The sequence below is a fragment of the Hemibagrus wyckioides genome, linkage group LG06 (assembly GCF_019097595.1).
Source record: "Hemibagrus wyckioides isolate EC202008001 linkage group LG06, SWU_Hwy_1.0, whole genome shotgun sequence".
NCBI lineage: Eukaryota > Metazoa > Chordata > Actinopteri > Siluriformes > Bagridae > Hemibagrus > Hemibagrus wyckioides.
In genome coordinates, this window is record NC_080715.1 from 30,911,874 (window position 1) to 30,932,165 (window position 20,292).

The following is a 20,292-nucleotide window of genomic DNA, read 5'->3' on the forward strand; positions in this document are numbered from 1 at the left end:
GGTATGATGGTGTAAAATCTGCTGTGTTAAAAGCCTTGGAGCTGCTTCCAGAAGCTTATCGCCAACGTTTTCGTACTTGGAGGAAAAGTGAGAGACAAACACACGTGGAAGTCACAAGAGAGTTAAGTAATCATTTTTGATCGCTGGTGTACAACATCTAACGTACAGTCATTCAGTGAGTTACGTGAATTGATGATTATTGAACAGTTGAACATCGTTCCCGATCAAATTGCAGTGTATATTAATGAAAATAAACATCGTACGGCCATTGAAACTGCATCATTAGCGGATGATTTCGTTGTGACTCATAAAAACCTATTTAGTTATGGGAATCGTGGTAATGGAAATCTTCACTTTCGACAGCTGCAGCGGAGTGATCGAGGTTCACCTTCTCAGAAGGTGATATCTGATTCTATGTGTCGTTATTGTCTGGAAGTCGGACACTGGAAGAAGGACTGTCCTGTACTTAAAAGCAAACAGGGACGTGGTAAGAATAAAAATTGTGCGCCTGTGCTTTTAACGAGTTGCTCTCCGCGTGTGCCTTCTGTACGCTGTACGGAAAACCTGTCCGTTATTAAAAGGAATTGTTCTGAAATTTAACACAACAAAGGGTATGCACCATTTATGTTTTCAAATCCTAGATACGCCCCTGGTATGCACCATTTATTTCGGAAGGGTTTGTTTCTCTTTTAGAGGGACGTGAGTGTGTACCGGTGAGGGTGTTGAGAGATACTCGGTCAACAGAGTCCTTCATTTTGGATTCCATACGTCCGTTTTCATCCAGCTCATATGTCGGTAAGAACATTTTAATTCGAGGGATTACACTCCAAACATTGTCTGTTCCTTTGCACAAGTTTATTTTACAGTCCCAGTTAGTTAAAGGGGAAGTGACTATGGGAGTGCGCCCTTCCTTGCCGGTGGAGGGAGTGGAGGTCGTTTTGGGTAATAACTTGGCTGGTGAGTGTGTGTGGCCGGTAATGGCCCCTTCATCTCACAAAAGTGAGTACACCCCTCACATTTTTGTAAATATTTTATTATATCTTTTCATGTGACAACACTGAAGAAATGACACTCTGCTACACTGTAAAGTAGTGAGTGTACAGCCTATATAACAGTGTCAATTCGCTGTCCCCTCAAAATAACTCAACACACTGCCATTAATGTCTAAGCCATTGTCAACAAAAGTGCGTACACCCCTAAGTGGAAAATTGGGCCCAAAGTGTCAATATTTTGTGTGTCCACCATTATTTTCCAGCACTGCCTTAATCCTCTTGGGCATGGAGTTCACCAGAGCTCCACTCAAAGTTGCCACTGGAGTCCTCTTCCACTCCTCCATGATGACATGACAGAGCTGGTGGATGTTAGAGACCTTGCGCTTCCCCACCTTCCATTTGAGGATGCCCCACAGATGCTCAGTAGGGCTTAGGTCTGGAGACATCCTTGGCCAGTCCATCACCTTTACCCTCAGCTTCTTTAGCAAGGCAGTGGTCATCTTGGAGGTGTGTTTGGGGTCGTTATCATGTTGGAATACTGCCCTGCAGCCCAGTCTCCGAAGGGAAGGGATCATGCTCTGCTTCAGTATGTCACAGTACATGTTAGTATTCATGGTTCCCTCAGTGAACTGTAGCTCCCCAGTGCTGGCAGCACTCATGCAGGCCCAGACCATGACACTCCCACCACCATGCTTGACTGTATGCAAGGCACACTTGTCTTTGTACTCCTCACCTGGTTGCCGCCACACACGCTTGAACCATCTGAACCAAATAAGTTTATCTTGGTCTCATCGGACCACAGGACATGGTTCCAGTAATCCATGTCCTTAGTCTGCTTGTCTTCAGCAACTGTATGCGGGGTTTCTTGTGCATCATCTTTAGTAGAGGCTTCCTTCTGGGACGACAGCCATGCAGACCAATTTGATGCAGTGTGCAGCGTATGGTCTGAGCACTGACAGGCTGACCCCCCACCCCTTCAACCTCTGCAGCAATGCTGGCAGCACTCGTACGTCTATTTCCCAAAGACAACCTCCGGATATGACGCTGAGCACGTGCACTCAACTTCTTTGGTCGACCGTGGCGAGTAGGGATGCCACAATACTCGATATAATATGTGAACCGTGTTTTTTCGGTTTTTCCTTAAAATAATAAAAACCATGCATTTTTTTACTCTCTGAACCGCCTGTTTGTGTTTGCCTGTACTGTATGTCTATGCGCTGAGACAGACACGCCTCCCCGCAAGTAAATATCCAATCAGTGAGCGCTAAAGTTAGGGGTGCTTAAACATGCTCGCGATGCTGGTGTCAGATTTCACTCTAACCCTGGAGAGCGCTGAAGCGAGACAAATATTTAGGATTTCTTGTTGACTATAATGCCGATGAAACAAAAATGCTAAACAAAAAATGACTGTGTGCAAGCACTGTTACACAAGAGTTAGCTACTGACATGGAAATACTTCCAACATGACCGCACATCTGCAGCTCCATCACCCAGAGATATCACTGTGTGGAAGCAGGATGGCAGAGCAGGTAACACAGGCATCCAAAAAGCAACAGTCCCCTATCTGATTCCTTCCAGTATTCATACACAACTGGTTCCGAGAGTCACAAAAAATAATTTAATTTATAATATAATAATTGCTAAAGATTTGCAGCCGTTTTCTGTGATCGGTGATGTGGGCTTTTGGCAACTTATAAAAGTGCTTGATCCGCGTTACACACTACTGACGTGTCCTTTTTTCCCGACCTCTACGGAAAAACACGCAAAACAATTGAAAAGGAATTGGCTAATGCGCAAAGCCTTGCTCTAATAACAGATATTTGGACGTCAGGGGCAACAGAGCGTTATCTCACTGTGACTGTTCATTACATAGTGGATTGGGGAAAAAAGAGCCGAACCGACAACCGTGGGTAAAATCGCAGTACGTATTGAACCGTGGGTTAACTGTATTGTTGCATCCCTAATGGCGAGGCCTGTTCTGAGTGGAACCTGTCCTGTAAAACCACCGTATGGTCTTGCCCACTGTGCTGCAGCTCAGTTTCAGGGACTTGGCAATCTTCTTATAGCCTAGGCCATTTTTGTGTAGAGCAACAATTCTTTTTTTCAGATCCTCAGAGAGTTCTTTGCCATGAGGTGCCATGTTGAACTTCCAGTGACCAGTATGAGAGAGTGTGAGAGCCATAACACCAAATTTAACACACCTGCTCCTCATTCACACCTGAGACCTTGTAACACGAACAAGTCACATGACACAGGGGAGGGTAAATGGCTAATTGGGCCCAGTTTGGACATTTCCACTTAGGGGTGTACGCACTTTTGTTGACAATGGCTTAGACATTAATGGCAGTGTGTTGAGTTATTTTGAGGGGACAGCGAATTCACACTGTTATACAGGCTGTACACTCACTACTTTACATTGTAGCAGAGTGTCATTTCTTCAGTGTTGTCACATGAAAAGATATAATAAAATATTTACAAAAATGTGAGGGGTGTACTCACTTTTGTGAGATACTGTGTCTATATATATAGAAATTGAAATTGAGAAAGAAAAACTTCTTCTTTATATATAAAAGGATGTCTGATGGTTCTGTCGACAAGACAAAAGTCTGCATTTATTGTGGATGTGAATTAAGTTATCACCGCAGCACGTCGAGTTTAAAATATCACATGATGGCGAAGCATACATGTGATACAGAGAGCTCTCCTGCCCTCGCCAAAGGCAGACAACACTAGATTCTTCTCAGCGGGGATGTAATGTGAACCTGGGTTATGTTCTTTTCTTCATGTGTTTAATAGTCATGAACAAGTTATTTGAAAAACATGTCTATGTTTTTTATGCTTTATATTTAAGGTGGTTTCAGTAATGAATGTACACTTTGCATGTTTAGAAGAAGTGATCAGAAAAGGTTAACAGGCTTGTGTAAGTAAATAGCTCTGTGCAAAGAAAGAAGTAATTGTTTTCTATGTTCTTTTTTTCATATGTTTAATAGACATGAACAAGAAAAATATCTATGACCTTTGAAACATGTCTAGACTTCATGCCCTATATTGAATATGGTTTAATAATAATAAACAACATACATTGTGATCTGTAGTGAGAGCAGGGAACAGGTGGAGGAAAACCTGGAGAGGTGGAGGTTTGCGCTGGAGAGAAGGGGAATGAAAGTCAGTTGTAGTAAGACTGAGTACATGTGTGTGAATGAAAGAGAGGGAAGTGGAACAGTAAGATTACAGGGTGAAGAGGTGAAGAAGGTACAGGAGTTTAAGTACTTGGGGTCAACAGTCCAGAGTAATGGAGAGTGTGGGAAAGAGGTAAAGAAGCCAGTTCAGGCAGGTTGGAATGGGTGGAGAAAGGTGTCGGGAGTTCTGTGTGATAGAAAAATTTCAGCAAGAATCAAGGGGAAGGTGTACAAGACAGTGGTGAGACCGGCCATGCTGTATGGTTTAGAGGCAGTGTCACCGAGGAAGAGACAGGAGTCAGAGCTGGAGGTAGCAGAGCTGAAGATGTTGAGGTTCTCTTTGGGAGTGAGAAGGTTGGACAGCATTAGGATCAGAGGGACAGCTCATGTTGGACGTTTGGGGGACAAAGTTAGGGAGGCCAGATTAAGATGGTTTGGACATGTTCAGAGGAGGGAGAGTGAGTATATCGGTAGGAGAATGTTGGACATGGAGCTGCCAGGAAGGAGGCAAAGGGGAAGGCCAACGAGGAGGTATATGGAAGTAATAAATGCGGATATGAAGCTAGTTTGTGCCGGTGGCGGACCGTCAGGGCCAGCGAGGCCTTCTCTGCTGGCCTAAACAGCAGTGATCTGAATCACTGACTTGCATTTTAATATAATTTTCAATGAATGTCTATTAAATTTTTCCCGATAGTCTATTCTCTACATTTCATAGCTTTTCTCTCGGTTGCGCTGCTTCCAGTAGTGTATATTTATGATAAGATTATTTATCCAATCATATTTCAGCTAGTGGCCGTTGCCCGGCCGTAAGGCCTTCAGAATTAAAAGTGCAGGCACCCGTAGCTTAAAATAAATGGCAATGAAATGAGGTTCCATTAACCAATCAGATTTCGAGTTGGCATCACTGGGGCCATCTAGCAGGCATACGTTTACGTTGACAATTTCCCGTCCTCTGATTGGATAACTGCACAAACTAAATAAAATATATACTGTATATGTTAACTCGCAATGGCTGACAGAGGAGAAGAAATCGATTTGCTCGTGGACATCCTTACAAATGCATTATCAAGGTGGACTTTTCAAGAAAATCCTTTAGATTCTTCAAAATAGTTGGTAAGCTTTTTAAAGAACCATTTATGTTTGCCTTCATTCCAGATCCCCGGGATGGACCGTGGGGTTTTTGTTTGTTTGTTTTTTACTGCAGTGAAAGGAAACTTGTGAGACTGAATTGTGTTAATTTGGTTTTTTGCTATATGTAATGTAATTTTATTCATGTTCGTTACAAGAGCCTGTGACACAACGCACTGTTATACAGTGTTTCTATATTCACTGCGTCTCATTTTGGATGCTGCGTCCTCCGGAGATTTCAGTTTGCTGCATATGGCATCAAGAATGTCTTTTTTGAGAAAAGTAACCGTAATAAAATTGACTATTCTATAATAGACTATAAATACTGTAGACTAATTCCTTTTTTACTTTGCTATATAACGGTTGATTAGTATCTAGTGGCGTCATAATGATGGTATAGAGGTGGATTAATTCAGGAAGGACACCAGCGAAGGCCTAGGTGTGAAATGCATGGTCCGCCACTGGTGGTTGCAAGTGTTGAGGATGCAGAAGATAGAGATAGGTGGAGAGAGATGATTCGCTGTGGCCACCCCTGAAGGGAAAAGCCGAAAGAAGAAGAAGATTATATATATATATATATATATATATACATATATATATATATATATATATATATATATATATATATATATATATATATGTACAGTATCTGAAATCCAAATGGCTGCGTTCCCGGAAACGGCCCACCGCCGGTCACTGTAGGACAGCCTGCACCTCCTAAACCGTCAGTCACCATCAGCGACGGCAGGGACCCTCGACGTGCTTCTAAGAGATGAAGCATGAATGACGAAGCTAGAATGTGTTTAAATTGTGTTTTTGTTACGTTTCCCTTAAATAACTGCCAATCAAGACACTGCAGAGTCTAATATAACAGTGCAATCAGCTGAGTATTGACTTTGTCCTCTTTCACCTAGGACTGTTAGAGTTTCTGGAGAACAGTTGATCATGTTTTAAGATCTCCACCTCCTCCTTCACGTCTTCTTTAGTGCCGGTCTCAACACGTGCCCTCATCATGTGGTGTTTCAACCATCCACTCTTACTTGAACACTCGATGCACTTTCTTCACTTAGTTTCTAGTGAATTGCTGTCAAAGGAATTCAGGAATGGTTTAACTGCTGTTGTAAACGTGCAGGCGGAAGCCGCTGGCTGCCTTTTTTTTTTGTGTGTGAAAGGGAGGAGGGACCCCCTTCAGCCAAAAAAAACCTACCAAAAGTGACTGAGAGAGAGGTGATGGTTTGATTCTGACACTTAGGTTTATTTAATTAGAAATAAAACTAGAAATGAACAAATGTCTGCTTTGTCCTTTCTCTGGTTTTGTATTAAACTGACGTTGGATTGGGGGACTCACTACATCATGGGATGAAATGAACTGCCCAGTTATGGCAGATTGTGACATTCAGTCCACAAAACTGCCCTTTAGTGCAATTACCACTAATACCTTATCAACCCCATCATGTATTATTACTATTAAGATGAAACAAGTCAGAATAACTCATGTCCAAACACACATCCTCCAGTGTAAAGCAGAAATGTCCTGTTCTCTTCCCCTATCCTCAAATACATGATTAAAGAAAGATAATGGCACGTACCTACAGCCACACACACTTACACACAAAGCTGTGTACACACTGATTCTGTGCTGCAGGAATAAATCATGTGTGTGTTTGTGTGTGTTGTGTTAACAGCTTACACTGGAAGTACCACACCCAGAAAAACAAACACAATGAACATGTTATTTAATGGCAGTCTCCCTCCGATGCAACACGGGTTCGATTCCCAGGCTGGGCAACCAGATCTGAGGGTTTTATCTCTCCAAAAACATAGGAGGGTTGCATCTGGTGTAAAACCTGTGCCAAAATGACGTAAACATAAACAACTCATTTCTGTATTTCTGCACTTTCTGTTCTCAGAAACGGCGTTTAATACAATTACAGATTTATAGGTTTTGTAGAGAAACTGCATAAATAAAAAAATCCAGGTATATTTTCTGCAAAAAATGCAAGAGTGCATCCAAACTTTTGCGAATAACTTTATTAACCTGAGCTTGTGTGCAGTTCTTAAGCTCAGTTTTACTCTACACAGTTTCTATGCTACCAGTGATAAATCTGCTGATACTGAAAAGAGTATCTTATTTAAAAAGCTGTGAATCTTAGGTAAGCTGACTGTGTGCTACTATTCATTGATTTTCAGTTGTGTGTAATGCATAAAAGTAAGTGTAAAATGTGTATTTTCAGTACAGGAGGGAAATATTTGGTTTTGGTATTTGGGAGAGTTTATTTGGCTGTTTTTGTTACACAAGTCAATAAGACAACTCTGATCACAAGTACACCACTATAGATAACAGAGCACGGTTTCTTTCCCAAGAAGATGCCTGTCATTCATCTCGGCTGTACGGAAGCTCCAGGACTACATGCGTACTCCGTGGAGCTCCTTCCAGAAGTGACCGATATCCTGAGACAGCGCTGTTTCCGCCAGTCTCTTACACTCGAGCGGCGTGAACCCGACCAGCGCCATCACTCGTGTCCTCACACCCTGACGTCCGGTCAGTTCAGCTACACGCGTGGTGATGAGTGAGGCTGGAGCGTGGCAGAATGTCTGATCCCCAACTCTGAATGCTGGCCATGATTCTGCTCCAGCAACTGAACCAGGGACACTTTCGACATTGCAGGCAATTTCCACTGTCCCTTCATGTGGAAGAGCGATGACCTGCACTCCTGGGATTCCTCCTGGACTGGACTCCCGGATGGCTGCAGCCACGTCCCGCCCTAACGAGACATCCTGGGTATCGATGGTCACGTTGCAATTCATTACATAAGGGCTTGCTCCAATGCCTTCAGGAAGAAAATTAAGTTTATTTAATTTAATTTAATTTAGAGGCTTCCACTTTCATTTGCTTCAATATATTTACATTGTTTGTGGGAATTTCCATCCAAATTCCCCCATGCTTTGTGGAAGCTCCTGATTGCACAGTAGTATCATATCAAAATTCTAATGAAATGAAAAACACTTTCAAATCCCTTGTAAAATAAATATGATTTTTAAAATGATTATTCAGTGCTACATATTCATGCTGAACTAAGCTCATGAAAAAAAAAATGTTTAAATAAATCTGCAGCCAAGTAAAATACTAATCCATGGATGATCAAATTAATATAGTCTTTAATGTTTAACAATGATTTTATATATACACCGATCAGTGAGAGGTGAAGTGAAGAACATTGATGATCTCCTCATCATGGCACCTGTTAGTGGGTGAGATATATTAGGCAGCAAGTGAACATTGTGTCCTCAAAGGAGATGTGTTAGAAGCAGGAAAAATGGACACGTGTAAGGATTTAAGGCAGTGTCATGCTTTGGGCAATGTTCTGCTGGGAAACATTGGGTCCTGCCATCCATGTTGCAGACCATGTACACCCTTTCATAGAAACGGTATTCCCTGATGACTGTGGTCTCTTTCAGCAGGATAATGCACCGTGCCACAAAGCCCAAATGGTTCAGGAATGGTTTGATGAGCACAACAATGAGTTTGAGGTGTTGACTTGGCCTCCAAATTCCCCAGATCTCAATCCAATCGAGCATCTGTGGGATGTGCTGGAGAAACAAGTCCAACCCATGGAGGCCCCACCTTGCAACTTAAAGGATCTGCTGCTAACATCTTGGTGCCAGATACCACAGCGTACCTTCAGGGATCTAGCGGAGTCCATACCTCGATAGGTCAGGGCTGTTTTGGCAGCCAAAGGAGGACCAGCACAATATTAAGCAGGTGGTCATAAGGTTATGCCTGATCAGTGTATATGATATATATAATGAAACGTATACAATTGTATAATATAAACAGTTCTACGTATATTTAAAAGGATTTGCAGTATGAGTATATTGTGAATAAGAATCTCAGGATGAGCTCAGTTTTCGCTTACCGCGAGTTCTTGCCTGTGTTGGCGTTTTTCATTCGAAGTTTATATCGTCTGTTTCTTTTTCTCTTTGACCTAAATTTCTTACTCTGCCAGGTTTCGTTTGCTAAATCTTTACTTGCATATCGCAGTTAATTGTTCTTTTGTTTTTCTATTGGGTGAAGCCCCCCCCCCCCCCCCCCGGTTTTTACACAGCAGTCGGGGGATAGATTCACTCAAAGGTACGTGATCATTCACTATGACTACCTTTCAGCTTGTTCAGTGTTTGAGCTGCAGGATGTTCAGTAATTCTTCCTCCGTCGTTAGTGTTAATTTTACCTGTGATAAGTGTACGCTAGTTAGCTCTCTGACGGAGAAGATATTAGCTTTAGAGGTGCGCATCCAGACTCTAGAGAGGGTTAGTGATGGTGACAGTAGTGTAGTGTCTGTAGGAGGAAGTCTGGATGCCTTAGGTGGAGTTAGTAACCCCCCAATCCGGCATTAGAGCCCTCACAGCGGGGCGAATGGGTGACGACTCGGCAGCATAGTCGCGCAGCCAAGGCTAACGCTAAGGCTTGCCCACGGGAGCACCACTCCTCTCCGCTTCACATGACCAACAGGTTTGCTCTCCTCAGTGAAGAACCCGCTGAGAAACCTGAAAGAGATCTGGTTATAGGAGACTCAATTTTAAGGCATGTGAAATTAGCTAGGCCTTTAGGGGCTCCAGCAGCACAGGTTAGGTGTATTCCGGGAGCCAGGGCACCGGACATTGCAGGTAATCTTAGGGTCCTAGGCAAGCACAGGTTCTCCAAGATAGTTTTCCATGTAGGAGCTAATGATATACGCCTTCGTCAGTCTGAGGTTACTAAGAGTAATGTTGTAGAGGTGTGTAAATTAGCAAAGGCGATGTCCGATGCCGTAGTATGCTCTGGCCCCATCCCAATGCGGCGTGGCGATGTAGCTTACAGCAGGTTACGGTCGCTGAACTGCTGGATGTCCAGGTGGTGCTCCGAAAACAATGTGGGCTTCATAGACAATTGGAGCTCTTTTGAGGGCAAGGCTGGCCTGTTAGGACGGGACGGTGTCCATCCCACTCGGGTGGGTGCTGCTCTCATTCATTTCTTGCAGCATAGCACATAGTCTTAGAGCAGATCTAGTTAATCGGTGACAATCCAGGGCCAGGGCCAGGGAGCAGACAAGCAGGTTAATCCGACCGTCTGCTAGCTGCAAAGAGTCGTCACTCAGGGTTCATAACATTGTGACTGTGTCTATTCCCAAACGAAAATGTTTTAACAATCAGAAAATTTGTTTTAGTAACCTGATTAAAATAAAACTAGATGATAGTGAATGCACAGCCAGCACCTTTGATCTGAAGCTAGGACTGTTAAATATTAGATCTCTGTCAACTAAAACACTTATAATTGATGAACTGATTACTGATCAGGAGTTCAGCGTTCTTTGTTTAACAGAAACATGGATTAAACAAAACGAGTACGTAGCATTAAATGAAGCTTGTCCACCTGGCTATAGCTATATGCACCAACCGCGTCTAACAGGCAGGGGAGGAGGTGTCGCAGTTATTCATGATAATAAGCCAGACATCAATTCAACACATTCGAAGTTCTTTATACTAACCTAACGTATGCAAGTACTAATAATAAGTTCACAGAGTCAATTCCACTAATTGTTATTTACAGACCCCCAGGGCCATACTCTGAATTCCTTAGTGAATTTGCAGATTTTACTTCAAACCTTGTTGTTTCTTTAGACAAAGCATTAATAGTAGGAGACTTCAACATTCACTTTGATAAGCCAGAAGACCCTCTGAGAGCAGCAGTTGTGTCCATCTTAGATTCATTAGGTGTTAATCAAAATGTAATAGGACCCACTCATAATGGAGGTCACACTCTGGATCTCATTTTTACATTCGGATTAAATATAGAAAACATAGGCACTCTTCCACAGTCGGAAGCTATCTCAGATCATTATCTAGTTTCATTTAGAATGCGTCTTAGTCACGAGATGCGCAACTTGCCGCATTACCGTATGAAGCATATATTTACGTCTGCTACTGCAGAGAGATTTACCGATAGTCTCCCAGAATTATCACTCATGATTGGTTCACCTTCCGACCCTACAGAACTTGACCAGGCGACTGATTAGTTGGAGTCATTATTTCGGAACACCCTAGACACTGTAGCTCCACTTAAAAGGAAAAAAAGACAAGAAACTAGCACCCTGGTACAATGACCAAACACGAGCTTTAAAACAATCAGCTAGGAAACTAGAGCGTAAATGGCGTCAAACTAAATTAGCAGTATTCCAGATTGCGTGGAAGGAAAGCCTTCTGAGATACAAAAATTCTCTTAGTGCTGCTAGATCAGCGTATCTCTCTGCCCTAATCGAAGATAACAAAAACAATCCAAAATTTTTATTTAGCGCTGTAGCAAAACTAACTAGGAGCAAAACCACTGTAGAAAAGCGCACACCATCTACATTTAGCAGCAATGATTTCATGAATTTTTTCAATGAAAAAATTGACAATATCAGGCAAAAAATTCAGACTATTAATTTAAAACCATATTATTTGATAGATAATCCTTTAGATAATATAGCTATTTCTGATCAGAGCTTAGAGTGCTTCACTCCACTTCAAGAGCCTGATCTAATTTCACTAATTTCTTCTTCAAAATCTTCTACCTGCATCCTAGATCCTTTACCCACATCTTTCCTTAAACAGATATTACCAGTAGCTACTGAACCCCTTCTAAAAGTAATTAATTCTTCTCTAAGCACTGGCTATGTGCCTAAATCTTTTAAGCTAGCAGTTATCAAACCCTTGATTAAAAAACCGGACCTCGACCCCTGTCAGCTGTCTAACTATAGACCGATATCAAACCTGCCCTTTATCTCCAAGATCCTAGAAAAGGCTGTAGCACAGCAGTTATGTTCATACCTGCATAGAAATAACATTTATGAAATGTATCGGTCAGGATTTAGGCCTCATCACAGCACAGAGACAGCACTGGTTAAAGTGGTAAATGACCTGTTACTGGCTTCTGATCAGGGTTGTGTCTCCCTACTGGTGTTACTCGATCTTAGTGCAGCTTTTGACACCATTGACCACACTGTTCTACTTGATAGACTAGAACATGTTGTTGGTGTTAAAGGAACAGCCCTCTCCTGGCTCAGGTCTTATCTGACTGACCGATATCAGTTTGTAGATCTAGATGGTGACTTCTCCATGCATACCAAGGTTATGTTCGGTGTTCCACAAGGTTCTGTCTTAGGCCCACTGCTTTTCTCCCTATATATGTTACCCCTTGGTGCAATTATTCGTAAACATGGTATTAGCTTCCACTGTAATGCAGATGACACACGGCTATATGTTTCAGCTAAACGGCTGACAGCAAGACAGAGGTGCTTGTACTAGGACCACAGGCAGTTAGAAGTGAGCTTTCTGATTACAGAGTAATGGTGGATGGTCTTTTGGTTTCATCTTGTCCAGCAATAAAAGATCTTGGTGTGATTATTGATTCTGGTCTTTCATTCGAAGCTCATGTAGATAATATCACTCGGGTAGCCTTCTTCCATCTTAGGAATATTGCTAAGATGAGAAATATGTTGTCGCTTCATGATGCAGAAAAATTAGTTCATGCTTTTGTTACCTCTTGGTTGGATTATTGTAATGTCTTACTGTCTGGATGTTCCAGTAGGAGCAGAAACAAGCTCCAGTTAGTCCAGAATGCAGCAGCTAGAGTCCTAACTAGAACCAGAAGATATGAGCACATCACTCCTATTTTAGCCACACTACATTGGCTCCCAGTCAAATTTCGCATTGATTATAAAATACTGTTACTAACCTATAAAGCACTAAATGGTCTCGCGCCACAGTACCTGAGCGAACTTTTAGTCTTTTATGATCCGCCACGCCTACTCCGATCAAAGGGTGCTGGTTACTTGGTAGTACCTCAAGTAGCAAAGGCTACAGCAGGGGGCAGAGCTTTCTCTTTCAAAGCCCCAAAGTTATGGAACCTTCCGATTAGTGTTCGGAATTCAGACACAGTCTCAATGTTTAAGTCTAGGCTGAAGACACATTTGTTTAGTCAAGCTTTTAATGTATAGTTTTCTTAGGCAAAGGAGCAGATCTGGAAGGTTCATGGTCATAGAGTGTTTGGTGTACTGGGATGTGTTGGATGCTATCATCTTACCACCCTCGCAAGTCGCTCAGGTTTGCTGACTGTGAAGTGGTTGGATGCTTTATGTCCCGGGAAGCCTTCATGTCTGTGACCTTCTGGCTCTCCCTTTCAGTTATGCTGTCATAGCTAGTCTTGCCGGAGTCCCTGCCTGCACTTTACACATAATTCTACTTTGTCTTTAAGCATCACATGATCAGAAACTTAATATCTTTCTCTTTCTCTCTCTACCTTCTCTGTCGAGCTATACACCCCACTCCTGAGCTCCCAGTGTTTGCCAGTTTCCAGTGCGACCGCTGCCCTACCCCTGGTCGGAGTCTCGCCGCGTGATGGTGCCCACTGATGCTGTGGATGGATCTGTGTGGACCAGGAGACAGCCATGGACAGAGCCACTTGGGGACTTTCACACCATCACAGATATGCCATTACATCTGTCAGCCCATGACAGCAAAGAACTAGTGTTTATAATGACCTTAGAAACTACACTGACCTAATGGTTCCTCATGGGTCATTGATTGCTGTTGTAGAAAGGACATTAATCAGCTACAGTTACATTATTTTCTGTTTAGTGTCACCCAAATGAGGATGGGTTCCCTTCTGAGCCTGGTTCCTCTCAAGGTTTCTTCCTTGCCACCGTTGCCACAGGCTTGCTCATTAGGGATAAAATAAAATAGTCTAACTATAGAATTTAATAATTTATTCTTATTTCTAGTTAATTAGTTATTTTTTATTATTATTTTTCATTTTCCCCTCCCCTTTCTCTGTTTTCTTCTTTTGTAAAGCTGCTTTGAGACAATGTTCATTGTAAAAGGCGCTATACAAAATAAACTGAATTGAATTCATGATTACAGCAGAAGGTCTTAAATTCAAGTCTACATTATATTCATATGAAATCATCGACTGAAGCGACAGTGAGATTTGGGCATGAACTGTTGATGGGAAGTGCAGATTTTTAAGCTATCCATTTGTGTTCATCTACAGCAGAGGACGTTGCGTCATAAATGCTGACGGCTCCAAGCAGAAGATCATAAATATGATGATATTGAATGAAAGCAAACAGCAGCCAGTCAGGTATAAGTTTCATAATTTATTTACAGTATTTCTAATTTATTTACAGGAATTGATTTACAGAAATTCAAATTTATTTACAGGAATATATTTACGGGAATCATAATTTATTCACAGGAATATATTTACAGGAATTATAATTTATTTGTAATTATAATTAGTAATTAAAATGTGTTGGGTGCTGATGGCCTGATCCAACATGGCCTATTAATCATCTGTGGAATAAAAACATGTTTAAATTAATATAGAGTATTGTAGAACCTAATGTTTCCTTATTTGATTTCTTGTTCAATTGTCATGAAAAATCTAGCCAAATTTAACCATGCGAATCGTCAGTACTCTGAATTTCATAACGGATCGGTCGAGGCCCGGGTTAACGACCGCCATGGGCGCCGTTGACCTACAGGGCGCTGGTGGAAATTGGGCTACTGTTGGTCGAAGAAGTAGAGGAGGGAAGAGAGTGTGCAGACAGAGAGAGAAGAGGAAAGGTAAAAGTGTAGGACTGAGAATAGGAACTCTGAATGTTGGTACTGTGACAGGGAAAGGTAGAGAGCTGGCTGATATGATGGAGAGAAGGAAGGTGGATATACTGTGTGTACAGGAGACCAGGTGGAAGGGTAGCAAGGCTCGTCCTATAGGAGCAGGATTCAAGCTGTTTTATTATGGTGTGGATAGTAAGAGAAATGGGGTAGGTGTGGCCCTGAAGGAGGAGTTTGTGAGGAATGTTCTGGAGGTGAAGAGAGTGTCGGACAGGGTGATGAGTCTGAAGTTACATCAGGGATGATGTTGAATTTTGTTAGTGCTTATGCCCCACAGGTAGGTTGTGAGTTAGAGGAGAAAAAGAGATTCTGGAGTGAATTAGATGAGGTGATAGAGACTATTCCCACAGGTGAGAGAGTGGTGATAGGAACAGATTTTAATGGACCTGTTGGTGAGGGGAACACAGGTGATGAGGAGGTGATGGGCAAGTTTGGAGTTAAGGAAAGGAACCTTGAAGGACAGATGGTAGTGGACTTTGCTAGGAGGATGGACATGGCTGTGATTAACACTTATATTCAGAAGAGGGAGGAGCATAGAGTGACTTACAAGAGTGGAGGTAGGAGCACACAGGTAGACTACATCCTATGTAGAAGAGGCAATCTGAAAGAGATTAGTGACTGTAAAGTGGTAGTGGGAGAGAGTGTAGCCAGACAGCATAGGAAGGTGGTGTGTAGGATGACTCTGAAGGTCTGTAAGAAGAGGTCAAAGATAGCGATAGAGAAGAAAACCAAGTGGTGGAAGCTGAAAAAGGAGGAATGTTGTGAGGAATTTAGACAGAAGTTGAGGCAGGCTCTGGGTGGTCGGGTAGTGCTGCCAGATGACTGGGGAAACTACAGCAGAAGTGATCAGGGAGACAGGAAGAAAGGTGCTGGGTGTGTCATCTGGAAGGAGGAAAGAAGATAAGGAGACTTGGTGGTGGAATGAGGAAGTTCAGGATAGTATTCAGAGGAAGAGGTTAGCCAAGAAGAAGTGGGACATGGACAGGACTGAAGAGAATAGACAGGAATACAAGGAGTTACAGCGCAGAGTGAAGAGGGAGGTGTCTAAGGCCAAGCAGAAGGCATATGACGAGTTGCACACTGGGTTAGACACTAGAGACGGAGAGAAGGACTTGTACAGGTTAGCTAGGCAGAGGGATCGAGATGGGAAGGATGTGCAGCAAGTTAGAGTTATTAAGGATAGAGATGGAAAGGTGCTCACAAGTGAGGAGAGTGTACAGAGGAGATGGAAGGAGTACTTTGAAGAGCTGATGAATGAGGAAAATGAGAGGGAAAAAAGAGTTGAAAGGGTGAACTCTGCGGAACAGAAAGTAGATAAGATTAGAAAGGATGAAGTCAGGAAGGCTTTGAAGTGAATGAAAAGTGGAAAGGCAGTTGGTCCTGACGACATCCCGGTGGAGGTCTGGAAGTGTCTAGGAGAGGCAGCAGTGGAATTTTTAACTAGTTTGTTTAACAGGGTTTTAGAGAGTGAGAAGATGCCTGAGGAATGGAGAAGAAGCGTATTAGTGCCGATCATTAAGAATAAGGGTGACGATCTTTAAGAATAAGGGTGACGATCTTTAAGAATAAGGGTGACATGCAGAGTTGCAGCAACTACAGGGGGATAAAGTTGATGAGCCACACAATGAAGCTATGGGAAAGAGTAGTGGAAGCTAGGTTAAGGAAGGTAGTGGAAATTTGTGAGCAGCAGTATGGCTTCATGCCCAGAAAGAGCACAACAGATGCAATTTTTGCTCTGAGAATGTTGAAGGAGAAGTATAGGGATGGTCAGAGAGAGTTGCACTGTGTGTTTGTAGATTTGGAGAAAGCGTATGACATGGTGCCAAGAGAAGAGCTGTGGTACTGTATGAGGAAGTCAGGAGTAGCAGAGAAGTATGTCAGAGTGGTGCAGGACATGTATGAGAGGAGCAGGACAGTGGTGAGGTGTGCTGTAGGTCAAACAGAGAAGTTCAAAGTGGAGGTGGGACTGCATCAGGGATCGGCTCCGAGCCCCTTCCTGTTTGCTATGGTGGTGGACCAGTTGTCAGAGGAGGTCAGACAGGAGTCTCCTTGGACAATGATGTTTGCAGATGACATTGTGATCTGTAGTGAGAGCAGGGAGCAGGTGGAGGAAAACCTGAGGAGGTGGAGGTTTGCGCTGGAGAGAAGGAGAATGAAAGTCAGTCGTAGTAAGACTGAGTACATGTGTGTGAATGAAAGAGAGGGAAGTGGAACAGTAAGATTACAGGGTGAAGAGGTGAAGAAGGTACAGGAGTTTAAGTACTTGGGGTCAACAGTCCAGAGTAATGGAGAGTGTGGGAAAGAGGTAAAGAAGCCAGTGCAGGCAGGTTGGAATGGGTGGAGAAAGGTGTCGGGAGTTCTGTGTGATAGAAAAATTTCAGCAAGAATCAAGGGGAAGGTGTACAAGACAGTGGTGAGACCGGCCATGCTGTATGGTTTAGAGGCAGTGTCACCGAGGAAGAGACAGGAGTCAGAGCTGGAGGTAGCAGAGCTGAAGATGTTGAGGTTCTCTTTGGGAGTTACAAGGTTGGACAGGATTAGGAACGAGTACATCAGAGGGACAGCTCATGTTGGACGTTTGGGGGACAAAGTTAGGGAGGCCAGATTAAGATGGTTTGGACATGTTCAGAGGAGGAAGAGTGAGTATATCGGTAGGAGAATGTTGGACATGGAGCTGCCAGGAAGGAGGCAAAGGGGAAGGCCAAAGAGGAGGTATATGGAAGTAATAAATGCGGATATGAAGCTAGTGGGTGCAAGGGTTGAGGATGCAGAAGATAGGGATAGGTGGAGAGAGATGATTCGCCGTGGCCACCCCTGAAGGGAAAAGCTGAAAGAAGAAGAAGTTCAATTGTCATGAAAATAAAATTACATGATACTTTATTGTAGAAGCATGCAGTAGGGTTCTAGTACAATCCATGTGAGCTGGATCATATTCTGTGTTAGTTCATTTTATTTAGATCTGATGTTTTACCTGGCTAACCGGAAAGGCCTTCTGTGAACCACCCATGTTTACTGATCTGCTTCAGGCTTGGTCTTTTGGTGGGATCTTGCTCCAAGCACCAGTTGATCAGATGGCGGCAGGCTGTGTGGGCAGTGAAGTAAACAGAGACAGAAATTTACTCACTAATTTTTAATCTTCACTATCATTTTTCTCAGATTTGTTGTAATATCTCAAAATGCTGTTTTTATATTCTCTCACATTCAGACAGGCCAGGTATGAAATTGAGGGACCCAGCAACAATTTCCTCCTCATTACTGAAGGGCATTTCTCCACAGACTATGCTGTATAGGAGAATGCCCAGACTCCAGACGGTAGCATGGTCGGCGTAGTACTGTTGTTGCTGGATCCATTCTGGAGGCCAAAAATCTGGGGTTCCTGAGCAGAAGAGCAAGAACAACATCAGCAACATCACAACTTAGATATTCCTTTAATTATGTGCAATATCTGTTGATGTGCAATTACCTGCATATTCCACGTAGGGCGTGTCCTGCCACAAATCGCCACAGCCAAAATCGATCAATTTAATGTCCAGGGTGTCGGAGTTGAACAGAAGGTTTTCCGCCTTGATGTCACGGTGGAAAACCTTGTGACTTTGGCAGTAGCGGGCAGCCTCGACCACCTGCAGCATGTAATAATAATAATAATAATAATAATAATAATAATAAATACCATCAGTCATTGAACACTAAAGAAAACTCAGGATCAAAGTCAAAAGAGCTAAATTAAATTTCATCTAAACACAACTATATACACTGTAATTATGTACTATACTCTAGAAAGAACAACCAGTCTCAGCAAGACTGGACCCTTACAGCCACATCACATAGTCACAGCCATACCATACATCAGTAACCCTAAATAAACAGTTCAATCTCACACGTGTCTAAATTACACACACAAACAAAAAACACATGATGCCTTTGTGGATTGTTTTTCTTAGTATTACTAACTTCACCATTATTATTTGCATTTGTGCATCACTTTGTGTTCTCCATTTCTATGGGTTTTTTACTTTGTGAAGCATCTGATAAAGCTAGCAAACACATTATCAAGAACAAACAAATCAACAGCAAACAAATTCTTTGGTTATCCAAAGAGGGGCCACAGTGAAAGATGAATCACCTGCAGCATGATCATTTTGGCCAGTAGCTCGCTGAGTGTGCCTCCTTCACTCAAGCATAACTCGTACACGTCCATGCAGGGGATTGGTCTTTCCAGGACTAACAGGAGGCAGTTGTCCATTTCAAACCAATCCACAAGCTGCAGGACGTACTGGCAGTGAGGTGGCTTTGATAGCATTTGCATTAAAGCCACCTCTAGATGGAGCTTGCAGGTCTCACAATGATGATGATGTTTGCAGATGACATTGTGATCTGTAGTGAGAGCAGGGAGCAGGTGGAGGAAAACCTGAGGAGGTGGAGGTTTGCGCTGGAGAGAAGGAGAATGAAAGTCAGTCGTAGTAAGACTGAGTACATGTGTGTGAATGAAAGAGAGGGAAGTGGAACAGTAAGATTACAGGGTGAAGAGGTGAAGAAGGTACAGGAGTTTAAGTACTTGGGGTCAACAGTCCAGAGTAATGGAGAGTGTGGGAAAGAGGTAAAGAAGCCAGTGCAGGCAGGTTGGAATGGGTGGAGAAAGGTGTCGGGAGTTCTGTGTGATAGAAAAATTTCAGCAAGAATCAAGGGGAAGGTGTACAAGACAGTGGTGAGACCGGCCATGCTGTATGGTTTAGAGGCAGTGTCACCGAGGAAGAGACAGGAGTCAGAGCTGGAGGTAGCAGAGCTGAAGATGTTGAGGTTCTCTTTGGGAGTTACAAGGTTGGACAGGATTAGGAACGAGTACATCAGAGGGACAGCTCATGTTGGACGTTTGGGGGACAAAGTTAGGGAGGCCAGATTAAGATGGTTTGGACATGTTCAGAGGAGGAAGAGTGAGTATATCGGTAGGAGAATGTTGGACATGGAGTTGCCAGGAAGGAGGCAAAGGGGAAGGCCAAAGAGGAGGTATATGGAAGTAATAAATGCGGATATGAAGCTAGTGGGTGCAAGGGTTGAGGATGCAGAAGATAGGGATAGGTGGAGAGAGATGATTCGCCGTGGCCACCCCTGAAGGGAAAAGCTGAAAGAAGAAGAAGAAGTTCAATTGTCATGAAAATAAAATTACATGATACTTTATTGTAGAAGCATGCAGTAGGGTTCTAGTACAATCCATGTGAGCTGGATCATATTCTGTGTTAGTTCATTTTAATTAGATCTGATGTTTTACCTGGCTAACCGGAAAGGCCTTCTGTGAACCACCC

At 42.9% G+C, this 20,292-nt stretch overlaps 1 protein-coding gene and 1 pseudogene across 1 annotated transcript; one reads left to right on the plus strand and one right to left on the minus strand.

The window, feature by feature from the left end:
• Positions 1-9,195: 9,195 nt before the first annotated feature.
• LOC131353819 (uncharacterized) lies at positions 9,196-11,395 on the plus strand (annotated as a pseudogene).
• A 6,228-nt stretch (positions 11,396-17,623) lies between these two features.
• On the minus strand, positions 17,624-20,087 carry LOC131354050 (serine/threonine-protein kinase pim-1-like). Its single transcript, XM_058391311.1, has 5 exons — positions 19,116-20,087; positions 18,456-18,612; positions 18,192-18,368; positions 17,964-18,074; positions 17,624-17,819 (listed from the first exon to the last, which is right to left on the minus strand). Exons 1-4 carry the CDS (start codon positions 19,296-19,298, stop codon positions 17,968-17,970), a joined length of 624 nt encoding a protein of 207 aa, XP_058247294.1. The 5' UTR covers positions 19,299-20,087; the 3' UTR covers positions 17,624-17,819; positions 17,964-17,967.
• Between the last annotated feature and the right edge of the window lie 205 nt (positions 20,088-20,292).